The sequence below is a fragment of the Kogia breviceps genome, chromosome 1, assembly GCF_026419965.1.
Source record: "Kogia breviceps isolate mKogBre1 chromosome 1, mKogBre1 haplotype 1, whole genome shotgun sequence".
Classification (NCBI taxonomy): Eukaryota; Metazoa; Chordata; class Mammalia; order Artiodactyla; family Physeteridae; genus Kogia; species Kogia breviceps.
In genome coordinates this window covers 154,485,385-154,508,879 of record NC_081310.1, presented here as the reverse complement: position 1 = coordinate 154,508,879, position 23,495 = coordinate 154,485,385, and the positions used below count along the sequence as shown (strand labels likewise).

Genomic DNA, 23,495 nt, shown 5'->3' with positions numbered 1-23,495 from the left:
AGTCAGTTGTTACATCTCCTTTTTCATTTCTAATTCTATTGATTTGAGTCTTCTCCCCTTTTTTCTTGATGAGTCTGGCTAATGGTTTATCAATTTTATTTATCTTCTCAAAGAACCAGCTTTTACTTTTATTGATCTTTGCTATTGTTTCCTTCATTTCTTTTTCATTAATTTCTGATCTGATCTTTATGATTTCTTTCCTTCTGCTAAATTTGGGGTTTTTTGGTTCTTCCTTCTCTAATTGCTTTAGGTGCAAAGTTAAGTTGTTTATTCGAGATGCTTCCTGTTTCTTAAGGTATGATTGTATTGCTATAAACTTCCCTCTTAGAACTGCTTTTGCTGTATCCCATAGGTTTTGGGTCGTCGTGTCTTCATTGTCATTTGTTTCTAAGTACTTTTTGATTTCCTCTTTGATTTCTTCAGTGATCACTTCGTTATTAAGTAGTGTATTGTTTAGCCTCCATGTGCTTGTATTTTTTACAGATCTTTTCCTGTAATTGATATCTAGTCTCATAGCGTTGTGGTCAGAAAAGATACTTGATACGATTTCAATTTTCTTAAATTTGCCAAGGCTAGATTTGTGACCCAAGATATGATCTATCCTGGAGAATGTTCCATGGGCACTTGAGAAAAATGTGTATTCTGTTGGTTTTGGATGGAATGTCCTATAAATATCAAGTAAATCCATCTTGTATAATGTATCATTTAAAGCTTGTGTTTCTTTATTTATTTTCATTTTGGATGATCTGTCCATTGGTGACAGGGGGGTGTTAAAGTCCCCTACTATGATTGTGTTACTGTCGATTTCCCCTTTTATGGCTGTTAGTATTTGCCTTATGTATTGAGGTGCGCCTATGTTGGGTGCATAAATATTTACAATTGTTATATCTTCTTCATGGATCGATCCCTTGATCATTATATAGTGTCCTTCTTTGTCTCTTGTAATAGTTTTTATTTTAAAGTCTATTTTGTCTGATATGAGAATTGCTACTCCAGCTTTCTTCTGATTTCCGTTTGCATGGAATATCTTTTTCCATCCCCTCACTTTCAGCCTGTAAGTGTCCCTAGGTCTGAAATGGGTCTCTTGTAGACAGCATATATATGGGTCCTGTTTTTGTATCCATTCAGCCAGTCTGTTTCTTTTGGTGGGAGCATTTAATCCATTTACATTTAAGGTAATTATTGATATGTGCGTTCCTATTACCATTTACTTAATTGTTTCAGGTTGTTCTTGTAGGTCTTTTCCTTCTCTTATGTTTCTTGCTTAGAGAAGTTCCTTTAGCATTTGTTGTAAAGCTGGTTTGGTGGTGCTGTACTCTCTCAGCTTTTGCTTGTCTGTAAAGGTTTTAATTTCTCCATCAAATCTGAATGAGATCCTTGCTGGGTAGAGTAGTCTTGGTTGTAGGTTTTTTTCCTTCATCACTTTAAATATGTCCTGCCACTCCCTTCTGGCTTGTAGAGTTTCTGCTGAAAGATCAGATGTTAGCCTTATGGGGATTCCCTTGTGTGTTATTTGTTGTTTTTCCCTTGCTGCTTTTAATATGTTTTCTTTGTATTTAATTTTTGACAGTTTGATTATTATGTGTCTCGGCATGTTTATCCTTGGGTTGATCCTGTATGGGACTCTCTGTGCTTCCTGGACTTGGTTGACTATTTCCTTTCCTATATTAGGGAAGTTTTCAACTATAATCTCTTCAAATATTTTCTCAGTCCCTTTCTTTTTCTCTTCTTCTTCTGGGACCCCTATGATTCGAATGTTGGTGCATTTAATGTTGTCCCAGAGATCTCTGAGACTGTCCTCAGTTCTTTTCATTCTTTTTTCTTTCTTCTGCTCTGCAGTAGTTATTTCCACTATTTTATCTTCCAGGTCACTTATCCGTCCTTCTGCCTCAGTTATTCTGCTACTGATCCCGTCTAGAGTATTTTTCATTTCATTTATTTTGTTGCTCATCGTTACTTGCTTCCTCTTTATTTCTTCTAGGTCCTTGTTAACTGATTCTTGCAATTTGTCTATTCTATTTCCAGGATTTTGCATCATCTTCACCATCATTATTCTAAATTCTCTTTCAGGTAGATTGGCTATTACCTCTTCATCTGTTAGGTCTGGTGTGTTTTTATCTTGTTCCTTCATCTGCTGTGTGTTTTTCTGTCTTCTCATTTTGCTTATATTACTGTGTTTGGGGTCTCCCTTTTGCAGGCTGCAGGTTCGAATTTCTATCTATTTTTGGTGGCTGTCCCCAGTGGCTGAGGTTGGTTCAGTGGGTTGAGCAGGTTTCCTGGTTGGGGGGACCAGTTCCCCTGTTCTGGTGGATGAGGCTGGATCCCGTCTCCCTGGTGGGTAGGTCCACGTCTGGGGGCGTGTATGGGGATGTCGGTAGCCTTACTGTGATTCTAGGCAGCCTCTCTGCTAATGGATGGGGCTGTAGACCTGTCTCGCTCTTTGTTGGGGATAGGGTGTCCAGCACTGTTCGTTGCTGGTCCTTGAGTGAATCTGGGTCTTGGTGTTGAGATGGAGCTCTCTCTGGGAGATTTTCGCCGTTTGATATTACGTGGAGCTGAGAGGTCTCTTGTGGACCAGTGTCCTGAGGTTAGTTCTCCCACCTCAGAGACACAGCCTTGACACCTGGCTGGAGTGCCAAGAGCCTTTAATCCACACGGCTCAAAACAAAAGGGAGAAAAATTAGAAAGTCAAGAAAGGAAGGAAGAAAGGAGGAAGGGAGGGAAGGAAGGAAGAAAGGAAGGGAGGGAGGAAGAAAGGAAGGGAGGAAGGAAGGAGGGAATAAAGAAAGGAAGGGAGGGAGGAAGAAAGGAAGGGAGGAAGGAAGGAGGGAATAAAAGGAAGGGAGGGAGGAAGAAAGGAAGGGAGGAAGGAAGGAGGGAATAAAGAAAGGAAGGGAGCGAGGAAGAAAGGAAGAGAGGGAGGAAGAAAGGAAGAGAGGGAGGAAGAAAGGAAGGGAGGGAGGAAGAAAGGAAGGGAGGGAGGAAGGAAGGAGTGAATAAAGGAAGGAAGGGAGGGAGGAAGAAAGGAAGGGAGGAAGGGAGGAGAGAATAAAGGAAGGAAGGGAGGGAGGAAGAAAGGAAGGGAGGAAGGAAGGGAATAAAGAAAGGAAGGGAGGGAGGAAGAAAGGAAGGGAGGAAGGAAGGAGGGAATAAAGAAAGGAAGGGAGGGAGGAAGAGAGGAAGGGAAGAAGGAAGGAGGGAATAAAGAAAGGAAGGGAGGGAGGAAGAAAGGAAGAGAGGGAGGAAGAAAGGAAGGGAGGGAGGAAGAAAGGAAGGGAGGAAGGAAGGAGGGAATAAAGGAAGGAAGGGAGGGAGGAAGAAAGGAAGGGAGGGAGGAAGGAAGGAGGGAATAAAGGAAGGAAGGGAGGGAGGAAGAAAGGAAGGGAGGGAGGAAGGAAGGAGGGAATAAAGGAAGGAAGGGAGGGAGGAAGAAAGGAAGGGAGGAAGGAAGGAGGGAATAAAGGAAGGAAGGGAGGGAGGAAGAAAGGAAGGGAGGAAGGAAGGGAATAAATAAAGGAAGGGAGGAAGGAAGGAGGGAATAAAGAAAGGAAGGGAGGGAGGAAGAAAGGAAGAGAGGGAGGAAGAAAGGAAGGGAGGGAGGAAGAAAGGAAGGGAGGAAGGAAGGAGGGAATAAAGGAAGGAAGGGAGGGAGGAAGAAAGGAAGGGGGGAAGGAAGGAGGGAATAAAGAAAGGAAGGGGGGAAGGAAGGAGGGAATAAAGGAAGGAAGGGAGGAAGGAAGGAAGGGAGGAAGGAAGGAAGGAGGGAAATAGGAAAAGGAGGGAAGAAAGGAAGAAAGGGGAGAAGACAAAATAAAGTAGGGTAAAATACAGTTATTAAAATAACAAAATAATTATTAAGAAAAAAATTTCTATTAAAGAAAAAAAAAAAAAGGTCGGTCTAACCCCAGGACAAATGGTGAAAACAAAGCTACACAGACAAAATCTCACACAGCAGCACCCACATACACACTCACAAAAAGAAAAAAGGGGAAAATAATAGTATATCTTGCTCCCAAAGTCCACTTCCTCAACCTGGGATATTTTGCTGTCTATTCAGGTTTTCCACAGATGCAGGGCACTTCAAGCTGACTGTGGAGCTTTAACCCGCTGTTTCTGAGGCTGCTGGGAGGGACCACCACCTCTCTTTGTTCGCACAGCTCCTGGGGCTCAGCCCTGGACCTGGCCCCGCCTCTGTGCGAAGGTCGTCCGAGGGCGTCTGCCCTTTGCTCAGAGAGGGCGGGGTCAAAGGAGCAGCGTTAACGGAGCAGCTGATTCGTGGTCTCTGGCTCACTCAGGCGGTGGGTGGGGGGGCACGGATGTGGGGCGAGTCCGCGGCGGCAGAGGCCGGCGTGACGCTGCACCGGCCCGAGGCACGCCACGCGTTTTCCCGGGGAAGCAGTCCCAGGATCCCGGGACCCCGGCGCTGGCGGGCTGCACAGGCTCCCGGGAGGGGCGGTGTGGAGAGTGACCTGCGCTCGCACACAGGCCTCTTGGTGGCGGCAGCAGCAACCATAGCGCCCCATACCCGTCTCTGTTGTCCGCGCCGACAGCCGCAGCTCGCGCCCGTTTCTGGAGCTCCTTTATGTGGTGCCCTTAATTCCCTTTCCTCGCGCCCCAGGAAGCGAAAAGGCAAGAAAAAGACTCTTGTCTCTTCGGCAGCTCCGCGCCCGTTTCTGGAGCTCCTTTAAGCGGCGCGCTTAAACCCCTCTCCTCGCGCAGCAGGAGGTAAAAAGGGAAGAAAAGGTCTCTTGCCTCTTTGGCAGCTCCAGACGTCTCCCGAACTCCCTCCCGGCCAGCCGTGGTGCGCTAACCCCTTCAGGCTGTTTTCGCTCTGCCAACTCCAGACCTTTCCCTGGGATCCGCCCGAGGCTCAGTTCCCAGCCCCGCCCGCCGCGGCGGATGAGCAGACAAGCCTCTCGGGCTGGTGAGTGCTGATTGGCACCGATCCTCCGTGCGGGAATCTCTCCGCTTTGCCCTCCGCACCCTGTTGGCTGTGGTCTCCTCCGCGGCTCTGAAGCTTCCCACTCCGCCACCCGCAGTCTCCGCCCGCGAAGGGGCTTCTAGTGTGCGGGAACCTTTCCTCCCTCTCGGCTCCCTCCCACTGGTGCAGGTCCCGTCCCTATTCTTTTGTCTCTGTTTATTCTTTTTTCTTTTGCCCTAACAAGGTACGTGGGGGGGTTTCTTGCCTGAGGTCTGAGGTCTGAGGTCTTCTGCCAGCGTTCGGTGGGTGTTCTATAGGAGAAGTTCCGCGTGTAGATGTATTTCTGATGTATCTGTGAGGAGGAAGAGTGATCCCCGCGTCTTACTCTTCCGCCATCTTCTCGCTCCGCTCTGTAATTAATTTCTAATCTCATAGTGTTGTGGTCAGAAAAGATGCTTGATATGACTTTAATTTTCTTAAATTTACCAAGGCTTGATTTGTGGCCAAAGATGTGATCTATCCTGGAGAATGTTCCATGTGCACTGGAGAAGAAAGTGTGTTCTGTTGCTTTTGAATGGAATGTTCTATAAATATCAATTAAGTTCATCTGGTCTAATGTGTCATTTAAGCCCTGTGTTTCCTATTGATTTTCTGCTTGGATGATCTGTCCATTGATGAAAGTGGGGTCCCCCATTATTATTGTGTTACTGTTGATTTCTCCTTTTATGGCATTTGCCTTATATATTGAGGTGCTCCAATGTGGGGTGCATATGTATCCATAATTATTATATCTTTTTGTATTGATCCCTTGATCATTATGTAGTGTCCTTCCTTGTCTCTTGTAACAGCTTTATTAAAGTCTATTTTGTCTAATACAAGTATTGCTACTCCAGCTTTCTTTTTGTTTCCACTTGCATGGAGTATCTTTTTCCATCCCCTCACTTTCAGTCTGTATGTGTCCCTAGATCGGAAGTGCGTCTCTTATAAACAGCATGTATTTGGGTCTTATTTTTGTGTCCATTCAGCCAGTCTGTCTTTTGGTTTGAGCATTTAATCCATTTAAACTTAAGGTAATTATCAATATGTATGTTATTGCCATTTTGTTAATTGATTTGGCTTTGTGTTTGAAGATGTTTTTTCTTCCCTTCCTTTTTTGTTCTCTTCCCTTATGATTTGATGTCTATCTTTTGTGCTGTGTTTGGTTTGCTTTTTCTTTTTTGTATGTGTATCGTAGATTTTTGGTTTGTTGTTCCCATGAGGTTTTGATATAGCAGTCTATACATGTACAAGATTGTTTTGAGTTGTTGGTCTCTTAATTTCCATTGCATTTTCAATATCCTGTGTTTGTACTCTTCTCACAAGTGCTGGTTTTGATATCATATTTGTGTGTGGGTGATTTCCTACCTTTGCTTTGTGTTTGCCTTTACCGGTGAGCTTTGTGACTTGTAATTTTCTTGTTTCTAGCTGTGGCCTTTTATTTTCTGCCTAGAGAAGTTCCTAGGATTTGTTTAATCCTGGTTTGGAGGTATTGAATTCTCTTAGCATTTGCTTGTCTGTAAAGATTTTGATTTCTCTGTCAAATCTGAATGAGAGCCTTGCTGGTAGAGTATTCTTGGTTGTAGGTTCTTCCCTTTCACTCTGAATATATCATGCCCATTCCCTTGTGGCCTGCCAGGTTTCTTCTGAAAAATTAGCTGATAACTTTATGAGGATTCACTTTTATGTTGTTTGTTGCTTTTCCCTTGTTGCTTTAAAATTTTTTTTTTGGCTTTAATATTTGTCAGTTTGATTAATATGTGTCTTAGCATCTTGTATGGGACTCTCTTTACTTCCTGGACTTGAGTGAGTGTTTCCTTTCTCATGTTAGAGTAGTTTTCAGCTATAATGTCTCCAAATATTTTCTCAGGCCCTTTCTCTCTCTCTTCTCCTTCTGGGACCCCTATAATGTGAATGTTAGTGCATTTAATGTTGTCCCAGAGGTCTCTTAGACTGTCCTTATTTCTTTTCATTATTTTTTCTTTGTTCTGTGGCAGTGATTTCTACCTTTCTGTCTTCCAGCTCACTTATTCGTTCTTCTGCCTCAATTATTCTGCTATTGATTTCTTCTAGTGTATTTTTCATTCAAGTTATTGTATTGTTCATCTCTGTTTCTTTGTTCTTTAAACCTTCTAGCTCTTTGTTAAACATCTTTTGTATCTTCTCGATCTGTGCCTCCATTATTTTTCTGAGATCTTGGAACATCTTTACTATCATTACTCTAAATTTTTTTTCAGGTAGGTTGCCTATTTCCACTTCATTTAGTTGTTCTTGTGGGTTTTTATCTTGTTCCTTTGTCTGGAACATTTTTCTCTGCTGTCTCATTTTGTCTCACTTTGTGTGATTGTGGTTTCTGTTCCACAGGCTGCAGGATTGTAGCTCCTCTTGCTTTTGCTGTCTGTCCCCTGGTGGGTGAGGTTGGTCCTTGGGCTTATGCAGGCTTCTTGGTGGGAGGGACTGGTTCCTGCCCACTGGTGGGTGGAGCTAGGTCTTGTCCCTCTGGTGGGTAGGGCCTTGTCAAGGGATGTGATTAGAGATGGCTGTGAGCTCAGTATGGTGTTAGCAGCCTGTCTGCTGATGGGTGGGGCTGTGTTCCTATCCTGCTGGTTATTTGGCCTGAGCCATTCTAGCAGTGAAGCCTGTAGGCTGTTGGGTAGGACCAGGTCTTGATACCAAAATGGCGACCTCTGGGAGAACTCAAACTGATCAATATTCTCTGGGGCCTATGTTACTAATGTCCTTGCCTCCACAGTGAACCACAGCCAACCCCTGACTCCCCAGGAGACCCTCCAAGACTTGTAGGTAGGTCCAGCCCTGGTTCCTGTTGAGTTACTGCTTTCTGCTGGGTCCCTGTGTATGTGAAACCTGTGTGAGCCCTCCAGGAGTGGAGTCTATGTTTCCCACAGTCCTGTGGAGCTCCTGCACTCAAGCCCCACTGACCTTCAAAGCCAGATGGTCTGGGAGTTCCTCCTTCTGGTGCCAGACCCTCAGGCTGGGGAGCCTGACCGGGGCTCAAGATTTTCACTCTTGTGGGAGAACCTCTTGAATATAGGTATTTTCTAGTTTGTGGGTCATCTATAAAGGGGTATGGGATTTGATTATGTCATGAAAGCACCCCTCCTACAGTTTTGTTGTGGCTCTTTCTTTGTCTTTGAATGTAAAATGTCTTTTTTGGTAGGTTCCAGTCTTTTGTCAGTAGTTATTCAGCAGTAAGTTGTGATTTTGGTGTTTTCATGAGAGGAAGTGAGCTCAAGTTCTTCTCCTCCACCGTCTTTTCCAGGATTGAGGGGCTGCTCTTAGTTTGGATGCTGGCTGTCTCTTTCCTCAGCGTGTGTTGGCTGTTATCCCCTTGATACAGCGTATGCAGGTGCAGTGGCCCTTGCGCACTCTGGGGAGAGCGGCGGCAGGGCTCATTGCTTGCTTGCGGGTCTGCTAGGGGCAGCTGCCATTCCCATGCTCCCGGGACAGAGCTTGGCACCTGCTCACCAGTCTCCATGGGTGGCTACTACCCATGCACTCCTGGGACAGCACCCCTCTGGAGCCCAGGATGGTAGTGACAACTTGTGCCCGCCCCCAGAGTTCCTGTAGTCAGTGTCCTCTTGCCTGGGAGAGCTCACAGGGAAGGAAGCTCTTATGGTGTTCCCGCCTCTCTCTCCTCGTGCACCCCCAAATAATGGCACCTTGCCTCTCCAGTGAGATCTGGTTTCTTCTGAGTACCCCCTCAGTTGCCACAGTCCAGCCTCTTCAGGCTGTCTCTGCACATCCAACTCCGGTCCTCTTCCTGGGTCTGACCTCTGAAGGCTGAGCTTCAGCACCCAGCCCCCACCCACACTGACAAGCAAGTGTCTAAGGCTGGGGAGCACAGGGTGGCAGTGACAAACTTCTGTGCTCGTTACTCTCCATTTTGCCTTCCACAAACCAGTTGTTGTACTCTCCTCCTAGGCTCCAAAGCTCCCCCTCCATCCAGGCTGATCTCCACACTGGTGAGGGTACTCCCCAAGGTGCATAAACCTTTCTTCTTTCATAGCTCCCTTCCTGGGGTTCAGGCCCTGTCCCAGTTCCTTTCTTTATCTTTTCCCTTTGTCCTATATGGTTACATGGAGGTTTTCTTGCCCTTGTGGAAGTCTGAGGTCTTCTGCCAGTGTTCAGTAGATTTTCGGTATGAATCATTCCACTTGTAGATGTGCTTTTATGTTTTTGTGGGAGAAGGTGAGCTCCCCATCCTACTCCTTTGCCATCTTGATCCTCCCCCAATTCCATCGATGCCATTTCTTTGCCATTGCTTCACGAGGAAAAATTTCTCCAGGTATAAAGATAAATGAGTGTGTTATTTCTTCAGATATCATAGACAAAGCAATGATTTGAAAAAACTTTAATTAAGGATTCAGCTTTATTGGGGTATAATTGACAAAATTATAAAATATTTAAAGTGTTCATCATGGTGATGTTTTACATTAGATCCTCATATCTTATTCATCTTAGCACTGAAAGTTTGTGCCCTTTTACCCACTTCTTATTTCTCTCATCCCTCAGCTCCTAGCAACCACTTTTCTACTCTCTGTTTCTATGAGTTTGACTTTTTTTCTTTGATATCCCACATATAACTGGATTTCATGTAGTATTTCTTTATCTGGCTTATTTCACTTAGCATAATACCCTAAGGTCCATCCATGTTGAAAATAGGATTTCTTTCTTTTTCATGACCTAATAATATATTGCACTGTGTGTGTGTGTGTGTGTGTGTGTGTGTGTGTACATGAGAGAGAGAGAGAGAGAGAGAGAGAGAGAGAGAGAATATACACACCACATCTTCTTTATTCATTCATTCATATGTTCATGGACACTGAGGTAGTTTCCATATCTTTGCTTTTGTGAATAATGCTGCGATGAACATGTGAGTGTAGATATTTCTTTGATATCCTGTTTTATTTCAAGTATCCAGAAGTGGGATTGCTAGATCATATGGTAGTTCTATTTTTTATTTTTTAAGGAACCTCCACACTGTTTTACGTAGTGGTCACATCAATGTACATTCCCATCAACAGTGCACAAGGGTTCCCCTTTCTCCACATCTACCAACACTTGTTATCTTTTCAATTTTAATGACAGCCATGCTGAAAGGTGTGAGGTGATAGCTCATTGTGGTGGTGGTTTTGATTTGCATCTACCTGATGGTTAGTGATGATTACCTGATGATTTTGTGTACATGGCCATTTGTATACCTTCTTTGGCAAGAGGTTTATTCAGTTTTTCTGTCCATTTTTAAAATCAGATTGTTTGGTTTTTTGCTATTAAGTTGTTAAGTAATTTATATATTTTGGGTATTAAAACCCCTTATCAGGTATATAATTTGCAAATATTTTCTTCCATTCAGTAGGTTGCCGTTTCATTTTGTTGATGTTCTCTTTTGCTGTGCAGAAGCTTTTTAGTTTGATTTAGTCCCACTTGTTTATATTTGCTTTTGTTGCCTTTGCTTTTGTTGTCAAGTCCCAAAAAATCATTGCTAAGACTAATATCAAGGAGCTTACCTCCTTCTAGAAGTTTTATGGTTTCTGGTTTTAAATTTAAGTCTTTAATCCATTTTGAGTTGATTTTTATGTACTGTGTGAGATAGGGGTCTATTTTCATTCTTTTGTACGTGGCTATCCAATTTTCCCAACACCAATTATTGGAGAGAGTATCTTTTCCCCATTGTATATTCTTCATTCTTTTGTCATAAATTAATTGACCTTATATGCATGAGTTGGTTTATGGGCTCTTTATTCCATTAATCTCTGTGTTTGGTTTTATGCCAGTACTGTGCTGTTTTGATTACTATAACTTTGTAATATAGTTTGAAATCAGGAAGTGTGGTGCATCCAGTATGTACAAAATACTGTGCTTATATACTTCCTAGGAGATTCAGATGAATACTGACTGTCTTATTCAGGGAGGGTAAGAGCTAATAGTTCATGTCATATGATTTTTCAAAAATACAAATATATATAATAGCCTCAAAATGATGAATGACACATGAGCTTTATAAATATACTGTGAGGGTTTGAAAGAAGTTCAAACCCTCAGTATTACATCATTTGAGATTCCATCAAATAGGGAGAAAATGGGAAAGCTTTATAGAAAAGGCAAAAAAAAGGTTACATGTGGATTTTCTGATGAAATAGTTTTGAAACTAGTTATGAGTTTTAGTTTATTGTAGCAATTATTTATTCTTCAATAATACATGACTGGATTAACCAGAAGAGGAGAAAGAAAGAGATTAACGAAACATAGTAAATTCTATTCTATTCTATCCAAAAGATGTTTCAAATATGATTATACTTTTAGTTAAGAATATGGAATTCAGTTGTCCTTTCCACAAAGATTTAATTAATGTCTCTGTGCTAGGTGTTGAGGATACAGAGGAGATTAAGATATAGTTTCTGTCCTCAAGGAGTGCATACTTCAATAGAAGAGACAGACATGAAAAGAGATATCTTCTGTTCTATGCAATAAATGATATCAAAGAGGCATACATGAGTAAAGAAGTTTGGGGTTACAGTGGAAGGAAGCATGAATAAATAATTATGTTGCTATGACAGCAAGGTTATTTTCCTTTTTCTTTTCTCTAGTTGGAGAACATCAATTAACAGGCCATAAGGTGGCAGTTAAAATTTTAAATAGACAGAAGATTCGCAGTTTAGATGTTGTTGGAAAAATAAAACGAGAAATTCAAAATCTAAAACTCTTTCGTCATCCTCATATTATCAAACTGTAAGTATTTTTGCACTTGATAATATAAAAGAGAAACTGTCTTGAAATATTATATTTAATAATTATTTATTTTTAGTTAAACTTTTATAAATATACAATTTTTTCATATTTATATTTAGCAAGTGTTAATTCATTTAACCTCATCAATCCTTTTTTGCATACTTCTGGTTTAGAATTAAAAGTCTAATTGTAGGGCTTCCCTGTGGCGCAGTGGTTGAGAGTCCGCCTGCCGGTGCAGGGGACATGGGTTTGTGCCCCGGTCCGGGAGGATCCCACATGCCACGGAGCAGCTGGGCCCATGGGCCATGGCCACTGAGCCTGCGCGTCTGGAGGCTGTGCTCCGCAAGGGGAGGGGCCACAACAGTGAGAGGCTCGCGTACCGCAAAAAAAAAAAAGTCTAATTGTAAATTGGCTCATCGCTAATATTCATGTTGAAGGTCATTTAGTAGTTTGCTATATCTAGATTTCTTTTATAACTATTTTCTAGTCACTTTTAATTAACATACCAAGATATTTTCTTTATGGAAAAGGTAGAAAGTTACTATTAAAGATTATCTGCCATAGTATTGAATATTATTTGTCAAACTGCAATCATTAATTACTGATCGTAAAGCCCTTAGGAAGGCAAATGAATTTTTTTCTTTTTGGATAAGACAAGTTACAAACTTAGAAGATAAGTAAATTAAGAGTTTAATAAATAACTAAGAAATTAAATTGAAAGGTAAATAATAATTTAAAATCAACTAAACCCATAGAAAATTTAGACATTAAGTATGCAGCAGTGTTCCTTTACATCATTTGAAGTTGTTTTTAATATTTATTGCGAAAATGTAATATGCTAAACACTGAAAACTGTCTTTACTTTTATCTTAAAGCTTGGGTAGAGTTTAATAAAATAAATATTAATTTTATTGACTACCTGATAATGGCTAGAAACTGTATTGAGCATTTTGCATACATAATTTCACTTCATTCTCACAATAAACATATAAGGAGTATTATTATCCTCATTTTATGGATAAGAAAATTGCATATCTAAAGAGGATCAGCAACTTGTCCAAGGTTAAATAGCTAGTAAGTTGCAGAGCTACTGATTGAGTTCATATCTGATTTCAAATGCCATGCTGTTAATTTCTACTTCAGTACTGAGAAAACTGAGAGGACAAGCAGTAAGTAGTATTAATATCTTTGAGGCTTTGTTTGCTAGGTCATTATAGTCAGAGGTTATATTTAGCCTAAACTTTGTTAGTGAGTAATCTTTAGATGTCAGCATTGATGGGGAACGACTTGATAACCCTCTAGAGGTATGTTGTTTACCTAATAACAAGGCTGCGTAGTAGCTGTCATAGAGAATAGTGCCCCCCAGTCCCAAGATGTCCTAATCCCCAGTGAGTATATTACATGGCAAAGGAGAAGTCCAAGGTTATAGATGGACTTAAGGTTGCTAATCAGCTGACAAAAATAGGGAGATTTTCCTGGGTTACCTGGGTGGTCCGAGTGTAATACAATGGTCCTTAGAAGTGGAAGAGGGAATCATAAGCCAGAGGAAGAGATTTGAGGATGGAAGCAAGGTCAGAGTGATGGGACGTGAGAAGGACTGAACTGGCTGTGCCTGGCTTTGAAGATGGAGGAAGGGGGCCATGAGCCAAGGATTGCAGATGGTCTCTAAAAGTTGGAAAATACAAAGAAACGGATTTCTTTTAGAGCCTCCAGAAGGCAATGCAGCCCTGCTATGTCTTGATTTTAACCCAGTGAAGCATGTGTCAGACTTCTACCCTATCAGACTTCTTACCCCTATGTAAGATAATACAGAATACATTTGTGTTGTTTTAAGCACTAAGTTCTAAGTATGGCAACAATAGGAAACCAATACAGTAGCGTTCTTGAAATCCTTAAATGAATGGCTGATCCAGTTATTGCTGGGATTTGGAACCCGCATTTATATATTTCTAGTATTTATAGTATTTCTATAACTAGATACATTTATTGCTAGAGAACCATTGCAAATTGGTATGTTAAATGAGGCTTCCACTCAGTGTATCTTACCAACAGCATGAATATGTCACTGACTGTTCAAAGAAGGCTTTTTTGGGGTTTGGTGTGCCATTGGGTGACCTGTGATGACTCTGTTCTCACATCACCATGATGAAAACTTCATTCTAGCAGTAAGCTTCACTGTCATTTGATCTTTGAAGTTCACTTGATCATAAACGTAAGCAGGAAATGAGGCCCCTGAAATTGTATGGCAGTACTTGATTATGAGGTTGTCATCTAGGACCTGTATTCTAGATAATCCAGAATATGTATATATAGGTTTTTAAAGATTATCATAAGAATTAAAATATCACCTGAGTTCAGTGACTCACTCTCCTATTCTTTGTTTCCTTAACTTTAAAATGGGGATAACCCATGGTGCTATTAGAGGATTAAATGTGTTCTCACTGTTACAGTGCCTGCTATTAGATGAGCATTGGCCCAGAAGCAGGAATAGGCAGCCTGCAAGCTGATTCCAGTCCTCTCATGATTCCGAATGATTTTCAGTTAACTGAAACAGCTCATGTCTGACTTCAGCTCCATGTTAGTAATGACTTTATTCTAGTTACTGAATGACGTCTAAGCTAAGTCTCTTTGCTTTTCCTTACTGAGTGGTCACTTCCTATAAGAGGAGAAAACTGGGAAACCAGACTAAAAATGTCACATGCCAAAGTGAGAATGGAGAAGGGAGAGATCTCTGTATTCTCCTTGTTTCCTGACTTCATCACTTTTAGAATGCCAACCCTGAAAGATCCCAGGGAGGGTATGAGTTCTAGTTCCTGTTCTGTTCCTATAAACACAAATCAGATTTTGTCAATAAGCAGTTGCAGTTGTCATGAGGATTTAGAAGCTGATTTTTGATGTTATAACTACTAGTGTTTTCTTCCTTCCGTTTTTATAATTACTTATAATTGTTTGATTTTGGTTTGATTACTACATCATTCTGTTTTAGAATTATTTAATTATTTGCTGTTTTGTGAAGGAGTTATAGAATGTTCTCAATATTGGTCAGAAGGTAATTTTGGCAGAGGTGAATTTAATGTTTAAAGCTTCTGGCTTCCAGCCTCCAGCTTATCCATTCTGCCACATTTCCTCTTTAATTGCGGATCTGAATTTTTTTTAAAAAGGCACTCATGTATTCTTGCTACACAGCAAGCTTATTGACATAGCCTCTAACAGTGTTAGTGATTCAAACAGGGAGAGAGACCTGATCCTTTTAGTGGTTTTGTTTGTTCTCTGCAGTCTTGGACTAACTGCCAAGGAAAGTTTCCTTGCTACAGAATGGGCTTCTAGAGTGAGCAAGAAAGTTTGAAAACTGAATACTAAGAATGAAGGTTCTATATTGCACAATTTCTCTGTTAATTCCAATTGAAAAATCCCCACTGGGAGAAAATTAAAAGGAATAAACAGGATTGAAAGGAAACTCCAAAATTTCCCATGAACTATTATTTGTTGAAATGACTTTTATCCTTGTTTTTCATTCCCCCATCGTTCTTAGTGAAACTTCATTTTAACTGGTCAAAGGATCAATACTTTCTTATTTGGTAGAGATGGTTTTGCCTGCCAACTCTTAAAAATGCTTTTTTGGGGGCTTCCCTGGTGGCGCAGTGGTTGGGAGTCTGCCTGCCGATGCAGGGGACACGGGTTCGTGCCCCGGTCCAGGAAGATCCCACATGCCGCGGAGCGGCTGGGCCCGTGAGCCATGGCCGCTGAGCCTGCGCGTCCGGAGCCTGTGCTCCGCAATGGGAGAGGCCACAACAGTGAGAGGCCCGTGTACCGCAAAAAAAAAAAAAAAAAAAAGCTTTTTTTTTTTTTTAAAGCAAAATGTTTATCTTATCCAACCTACGGACAGCTTTTAACATTATTCATCACTACCACCTTGAAATGTTGTAGTCTCAAGGTTTCCATGGCACCACAGTCTTCTGATTTTCTTTTTATATTCTTGCCTCTTCTTGAGACTTTCTTTTATGGGTCCCTTGTTATCTGCCTGGCCATTAGATATTGATGTATTTCAGCATTCTGAGCTAGAGTAATCTTAGTGAACCCTTTTTGGGTGACCTTATCTACGATCACGGTGTCATTTGTCATCTCTATCTTAAAAATTTACAAATCTATATTGCTCCTGAATTCTGAACACATTTATCAAACTATTTATTGGGTGTTTCCATTCTGGAGTCACAGAGTCATCTGAAACTAAGTTGAACTTTTTATCCCATATATACATATTTTTGTGCGTGAATGAAAATACCATTCACACAGCTTCCTAAGCCTAAAACTTGGGCATCGTATTTAATTCCTCTTCCCTCACCCCTTACATATAATTGATCATTAAGTTCTGCCACTCTTAATCTTGAGTGTCCCCTAAATCTGTTCATTTCTCTCTGCTGTTATTGTCAGGTCACCATCTTCTCTTGCTTTCTATATTTCAACTGTTGCTTCTGCTTGGAAAACTTTACCTATATCTCCCTTCCTCTAGGCTTCCAATTCCAACTTGTCCTTTAAATATCAGCTTTTAAATGCAACTACCTCTAGAAAAACTACTTTGCCCTAGTCCTAACACTGCGTTAGGTTTCATCCTCTCAGTCCTGGAGCACCCAGAATTTCAGCTTTTCCAAAGTCCTGGGCATTATACTGTAATTGGTCATTTTCTTATTAGTATCGCCATGAGACTGAATTCTTTAGGAGCAGAAGCTATGTTTGTTTTTTGTTTTATTCAGCAAATTTTTATTGGGCACCTAGTATCTGATAGGTAAGGCATTGAGGGTACAGTGGTGAAAGACAGCGTCTCTGCCCTTGTGGAGTTTATGTTCTAGGGGTATCTAGCAGTTCTCGATACTAAGTAAACAAATTTTATTCATTTATTTATTTTAGGCACTGATAAGTGCTATGAGGAGAGTGAAACAGGGTGCTGTCTTTGGGTGTGACAAGGGAGGAGGAGGTGCTAATTTAGATTCGGTTGTTAAGAAAGCTTCACTGAGAGGTAAAGTTTGAGCTAAGACCTAAAGGATGATAAAGATCTAGCCATTTGAAAATCTGGGGACAGAGTGTTTTTAAAGCAAGGGGACCAGCAACCTCAGAGTTGCTGAGGTTGAAACAAAGTTCGAGTATTATAGGAAAAAGAAGATTGCTATAATGTCTGGAGTGGAGTGAATGATGGAAAGAGAGGTAGTTCATCAGGTCAAAGAGTAGACATGGACCACATATCATAGAATCTTGAAGACCTTGCTGATTTTGGATTCTATTCAAAATGGGAAGCTTTCAGAGAGCTGGGGGAGTGACATGATATGACCGTAGTGTGGAACGGGTACAGAGGCAGAAGTGGAAGCAGAGAGACCAGTTAGGAAGCTGTTGCTATGGTCCAGCTGACAGATTAATGGTGGCTTTAGCCAAGTGGTGGTATAGATTTGTGCTGTCCAATACAGTAGCCACTAGCCGTATGTGACATAAATTTAAATTAAATGAATTAAAAATGTTGGTTCTCTGATCACAGTATCCACATTTCAAGAACTTAATAGCCACATGCGGCTAGTGGCTATCGTATTGGACAGAGAAGATTTAAAATATTTCCATCATTGAAGAAAGTTGTATCTGACAACACGGGTCTAGCTGGAGGTAAATCTGTCAATTCAATGTATATTTTGGAGGTAAAACTAATAAATTACTGAGGAAGAGAAAGAGAGTGAGGAGCCTCCCCACACTTTTTTTTTTGCCTGAGCAACTGGGATTTTGGGTTTTGGCTTGAAAAACTAGGTGTTGATAATGATACCATTTTCTGAGATACGAAAAATGGAGGAGAACCATGTTGGGATACAGGTGAACATTAATGGTCTGCTTTGGCTGTGTTAAGTTGAGAATCCCATTAGATATCCAAGTGGAGATGTCCAATACCATCTTTATCTCTCCAGCACCTAGTACAATACTAGGTGTTCAGGGATTACTTATTGCATATATAAGGAAGTAACATGTGAACAAGGTCCTGATGCTTCTAGGAGGACAGCAAAGCAAAAGAATGAAAGTGTAAAGAACATGGTGTGGTGGGAACAGTCTGGTTTGTCTCATGCACAGAGTATGTATAGGGAGATGGAGGAAAATAAGGCCAGAGTGTTAGCTTGTTGATCCATTCATTCAACAAACGGTACCATTTAGGTACTGGGGATACACCAGCAAACAAAAAGATGACAACAACAAAATTGCTGCTATTATGAAGCTCATATTTGTGTGTGTGTGTGTGTGTGTATTTTGTGTGTGTGTGTATTGTGTGTGTGTGTGTGTTATGGGTGACGTTGAAGAGATAGACAGTAAATGCTATGTCAGTAAAATATGTTGTATGTTAGACAGTGAAGAGGAGAGGGAATATGCATGCAGATATCTGGAGGGGGGAAATAACAGATGGTGAGAACAGCACATACAAAGGCTCTGAGGTGGAAATTGCTACAGGCAGTAGTAGGTAGATCATAGTAGGAGAGTGATCTAGGGGGAATTGAAGTAAGAGATGTAGTCAGAGACATAAAGGAGAGCCAGATTTTGTAGGATATACTAGACCACTGTAAGAGCTTTGGCTTTTAACTCTGAGTAAAAGAGAAGCCATTGGCAAGTTTCGACTGGAGGTGTGATGTGACCTGACTTACGCTGAAGCAGGGAAATCAGGGGTCAAATACAGTATTCTGAGCAAAAGAGATGGTGGCTTGGAATAGAGCATAGTGTGGAGGGTGTTGAGAAGTAAGCATATTTTGTATATATTTTCAAGATAGAGAACAGCGTTTGCTGACAGATTAGATGCAGGCTGTGAAAGGAGAGAAGTCAAGGATGACTCCAAGGTTAGCTGGCGTGGGCAAATAAAAAAATGGAGTTGCCATTAATTGAAATGGAAAAGATTGTAGGAGGAACAAGTTTGAAGTGGGATGTTAGGTATCAAGAATTCGATTTTTTTTTTTGAAGTTGAAATGTTTATTAGGCATGCAAGTAGAGATGCAAGTAGGTTATTTGATATGTGAGTCTGAAGTTAAGGGGAGAGGTATAAACCAGAGATAAATTTGGAAGTCATCAGCGTATAGATGGCTTTTAAGGCCCAAAGACTAGATGATGTCACCAAGGATGTGCATATAAATAAATAAGAATACTAGGGTTTGATCTCTATGGCAGTATGATGTTAAGATGTCTGGGAGATGAGGAGGAACCAGCAAAGGAGAATGAAAGTGAGCAGTTAAAATGATTGGAGGAAAACCAAGAGAATTTGGCATCTTGAAGCCAAGGGGAAAATGTGTTTGAAGAAAGAGAGATTATTAACTGTTCCTATACTGCTGAATATTGAGTCAGATGAGGCTGAGGAGGAAGAAACCAAGAAACCAAGAAACCAAGTCCTTTAGTAGGTGGGGCAAAGGAATCCAGTGCATAATTGGAGGCATTAGTCTTAGACTGTATATGACCATGGAATGAGGCATTGTGTGTGGTAGAGGGAAAGAGATTTAGAACTGAGGAGTGAAGGAAATTAGAGGGCATGTATTGGACAGATCATCTAGATGGATATTTTGTTCACCTGGAACGATGACAGCATTAGCAGTGGGGAAAGAGACATTAAGTCAAAATGAGAGGGAGTTGACAATGAAGTTGGTTGATGACCGTAACAAGAAAAGGTATTGGGTAGTGTGATCTGGTGGCCTGCACTTCAGAGACAGTGGGGTTTTTGAGGGAGCATTTCCTTTAGACCATAGCTCATTACTAGACTATGGAAATTGGCCAGCATTTAAAATTTCATTGTGAGTTAATAAAATCTACGCTGTGATCAGTAATGGCTGCTAATATCTCAAAAAAGAGACAGATAATCCTACACCTGTGACTGGAAGCACCTGCCACCATCTAGTCTTTAAGAAGAAAATTAAAATCAAACTGAAAGCTGGTCAAGCCTCTGGATCCAACAATATTTACTGAAGACTGCAATGTACTCAGAGGAGTCAGCAACTAAATTTATTAGAATTGCATCACTTTTCTCTTTTACCCCGAAGATGTACAGAGCAGAAAAGTGACTGAGAATTCTGTTACTAAATCAGATCAGCCTACAGTGACGTGACACAGTGGGCACTCCTGTTCCTCACTATTCATTTTATTCAATTAGAGTTTGCTGCCTGTTAGGATTGCTTTTCTAGAACCATTTTTTTTTTCGAGTTCTCAGGGAAGATTCCCCTTTCGCAGTTCATTTGAAGTAGACTCAACCTTATTTGCCAGTTATATTAGTTTATTCTTTGTGGAGTGGGGTACCTTGTCATTTTTCATCCCAAAGACTGACGATGGCTATTATAAATATTTCTTCTGAAAGTCTGTAATCATTTTCAATACTACAGCTTTACTTTTTTGATTTACAATGTTGTGTTAATATTTTACTTTCTGCAAGTGTTTAATTTATACATGATATGTCCTCTTTTAAAATATATAGCATATAGTTATATCACCAACTTCCTGGTCATTTTTTCCCTCCTCTTTAATGAAGACTTGTAACCAGAACCACCATTTAGAACATACTCTCTTTTTTGCACATTAATAGTAAAAGTTGCCCCATCTGGGTGGACTAATTACCAAAACGTTCCCCTGCTTCTGGCACATCCTGTGTCAAGGTATACTGCCTACAGGGGGGCATCTGGGCCACTTCTCAGCCCCTGCTTGTGCCTTCCACTCGGTGCCTTTAAGCCATGCAGAACTGCCAGCTACACTTAGTGGCTTTAAATAGCAACTCAGTGTAAATTAGATATTGCTCATGCTCAACCAGATTATAAATAATTCTTTATAAATAAAGCAGAGTAGAACAATTTTTCTTTTATATGTGTTAAATGCAACCTTCATTTAAAACAATGTTATATTTAACTTGTTTTTAAAGTTTTCAAAACTCTGGTACAATTGTGTGTGTATGTGGAAGTTGTAGTTTTTTAGGAAAAATTTTATTTTGTCAAATAGAGCTAAGGTGCTTTATTTTATGTGCTCAGCTTTGAGTGCCTAGAAAACATACATATATTTTTTCATACATATACATAAATACATACATCTATTTAATTTTTTATTATGGAAATTTCATAATGAATACAACAGTAAAGTGATGAAGCCTCATTTATCTTTCATTCAGCTTCAACAGTTATTAGTGTATTGTTTTATCTGCTTCCTCCTACTTCTCCCACTCCAAATTATTTTGAAGCAAATCCCAAATAGTATGTTTTTAGTCTGTAAATTCTTCAGTATCTACTGTGGAATTTAAAGGCTCTATTTTAATAAAACAAGCACAGTTCAGTAGAATATTATGAACTATCCAGTCAGTATTCAGATTTTCTTGATCGTTTCATAAATGGTTTTTAAAGTTGGTTTGTTTGAACTGGAATGAAAACAAGTCTATACGGTATAATTGGTCAATATGTCTCTTGATTTGCTTTTACTCTATACCTTCCCCTCCCTTTTTTTTACATTTCATTTTTTGAGGAAAGGATTATTTGTCTACTTTATAGATTTTGCTGATTTGTATCCCTTTTGGTATCATTTTACCTTTCCAAGAATATTTTTCACTTATGTTTAAATATAAGCTACCTCATCTCTATAGACTACAAGCGAATTTTTGTTTAAATGGAAAAATTGATGCTTAATTTAGTTGTTGAGGAATGAAGGATTTCCTAAATTTTGTAAACATGAAAGGGAGGATCTGAAGGGAAGTCTATAAGCCCTAGGAAGTAATTGAGTTTTGTGAAGCTCCGTGTTTATAGCTCTGTGATTATTTTGATAACATTATATAATCTGTTGCCATCTTAAAATATTGTAGAATACTGGAATATCAATTTATAGGAAGAATGGATGTACTAGGTTGATTCTGGTTAAAGTAACATTTTTTATTAATTTTTTTCATTTACAATAAAGATACCAGGTGATCAGCACTCCAACAGATTTTTTTATGGTAATGGAATATGTGTCTGGTGGTGAATTATTTGACTACATCTGTAAACATGGACGGGTGAGTAACATGCTGTTTAGTACAATAAGCCCTTAAGCTAAAAAAGAAGAAAGTAGTGAGAAATAGCAAACCACAAAGGTATCTTCAGAGTTGGGGTTGCTTCTGTAATAATGTCTAACTAAACATACAGAGTATTAGATATATTTTTCCTTAAAAAGTACACCTTATGAAATACCGATTTTAGGAAATATATTCCACTTAATTGCCAACGTGAAAAGCCTGTGCTTTTCAAAATGAAAAATCAGTTCCGTAACACCATGTTGAAGCTTCAGTTATTTCCTTTTCTTAGCAATTTCACGTAAGTTCTGTTTTAGATTAGTTTTACTTGTTGATTCCCTGAAACATTGTGCACACTTAGTAATATTAATTGAAAATGAACTGCCTAGCAGCAAAGAAAAACCTGTTGATTGACATGTTGAGTTTGAATGCAAGTTTCTGGCTTGTTTGTCTCATTTGTTGAGAATTCTAGCACAGTTCTAATTAGCATTCTCAGTTATATTTAGGCTGATTATGAAACTAAAACTTTTGCTATGTAGATGTCCCAAATGTTCTTAGTGCAGTTTCTTTGATACCTGATAGGTTGAAGAGATGGAAGCCAGGCGCCTCTTTCAGCAGATTCTGTCTGCCGTGGATTACTGTCACAGGCATATGGTCGTTCATCGAGACCTGAAACCAGAGAACGTGCTATTGGATGCACACATGAATGCCAAGATAGCTGATTTTGGTATGCAACTCCAGGGTTGTTTTAGAAGTGTGCTAGCTGCCTTTGCAAGTGTGTCAGTACCAACTCTTAATGAACTAAGAACTCTCAACTTCATTGATGTAAATCCTATACCGTGAAAAGGGATTAGTTGGACAGTCTGCACACTAGCTCTGCCCTATTCATTTAAACCACTTTTTAAAAATGCAAGTATTTTTAGAGACATTCTGAGGGCTTGCGTCAAGGTAAATCCACTCAATCTGCATTGCTTCCTCAGGAAATGAGACTTAACTGTTTTTTTGTGAGGGCCACAAACTCCTGTGAAAATCTAATGAAAGTGTGGGCACTTTCCCTGATAAATGCACTTAAATGGAGGTACATGAAAATTTGCACGCAGTTTTGGAGCGTTGTAGTCCTTCGGAATTGATGGAGGAGGAATGTCAGTGGACTACGGGTAACATGCAACGACTTGGTAGAAGAATAGGAGTTTTTGTTGGTGGTAAAATAAGAGAGTAAAATGTAATTTTTATGCACCAAACACTTTGTGGGATAAACATACCTGGACAGGGTGCCATAGTAGAGGAAAGGATTAGAAAGTGAGAGATTATATAAAGAGACAAAAAGGTATCAGAGTTCAGCATTACTTATTTAAAATTTTTGTCTGTACCTTGTCTTTAATCTAAAAGCCAGGAAAGTCATTTTCCTATTTCTCTTCCTTCTCTAAATCACAAAGCTCATTTAGTGCTGTAGTTCAACTAGATTTCTGGTTCAATGGAATATTTTTCTATGTTGAATTAAAGCTTTCCAAATTAAAAACTTTTGGAACATAATGTTTATAAATTGGAGCCTATCTGATTTCTACTTAGAGATTTTTTTAAATGCCTTTGAAAGCAGAGTATAAAAAAGTAATAGTAGTCTCTATTTTCTTTCATTTGCAGAAGTGGGTAAATAATATTTTGATGCTTTTATGTTTGGAAAAGTTCATATAATTTAGAATAACCTCATATTTGTGAAGTGAATCAACATTCTTACTTAGAAAAGGAGTTTAATTTCAATCTTAGGCATGGTGTGCT

At 40.0% G+C, this 23,495-nt stretch overlaps 1 protein-coding gene across 9 annotated transcripts in view; it reads left to right on the top strand.

Moving 5' to 3' along the window:
- PRKAA2 (protein kinase AMP-activated catalytic subunit alpha 2) overlaps positions 1-23,495 on the top strand; it is a 73,673-nt gene that overhangs the window by 29,067 nt on the left and 21,111 nt on the right. For 6 of the 9 annotated variants that reach the window (XM_067007038.1, XM_059052859.2, XM_067007030.1 and 3 more), the window contains 3 exons: positions 11,566-11,707; positions 21,629-21,722; positions 22,302-22,446. In XM_067007038.1, the coding sequence (XP_066863139.1) occupies positions 11,566-11,707; positions 21,629-21,722; positions 22,302-22,446 (381 nt within the window). Of the gene's footprint in view, positions 1-7,710; positions 7,760-11,565; positions 11,708-21,628; positions 21,723-22,301; positions 22,447-23,495 lie in introns of those variants that run through there. The other 3 variants (XM_067007046.1, XM_067007053.1, XM_067007069.1) reach the window with 2 other exon arrangements.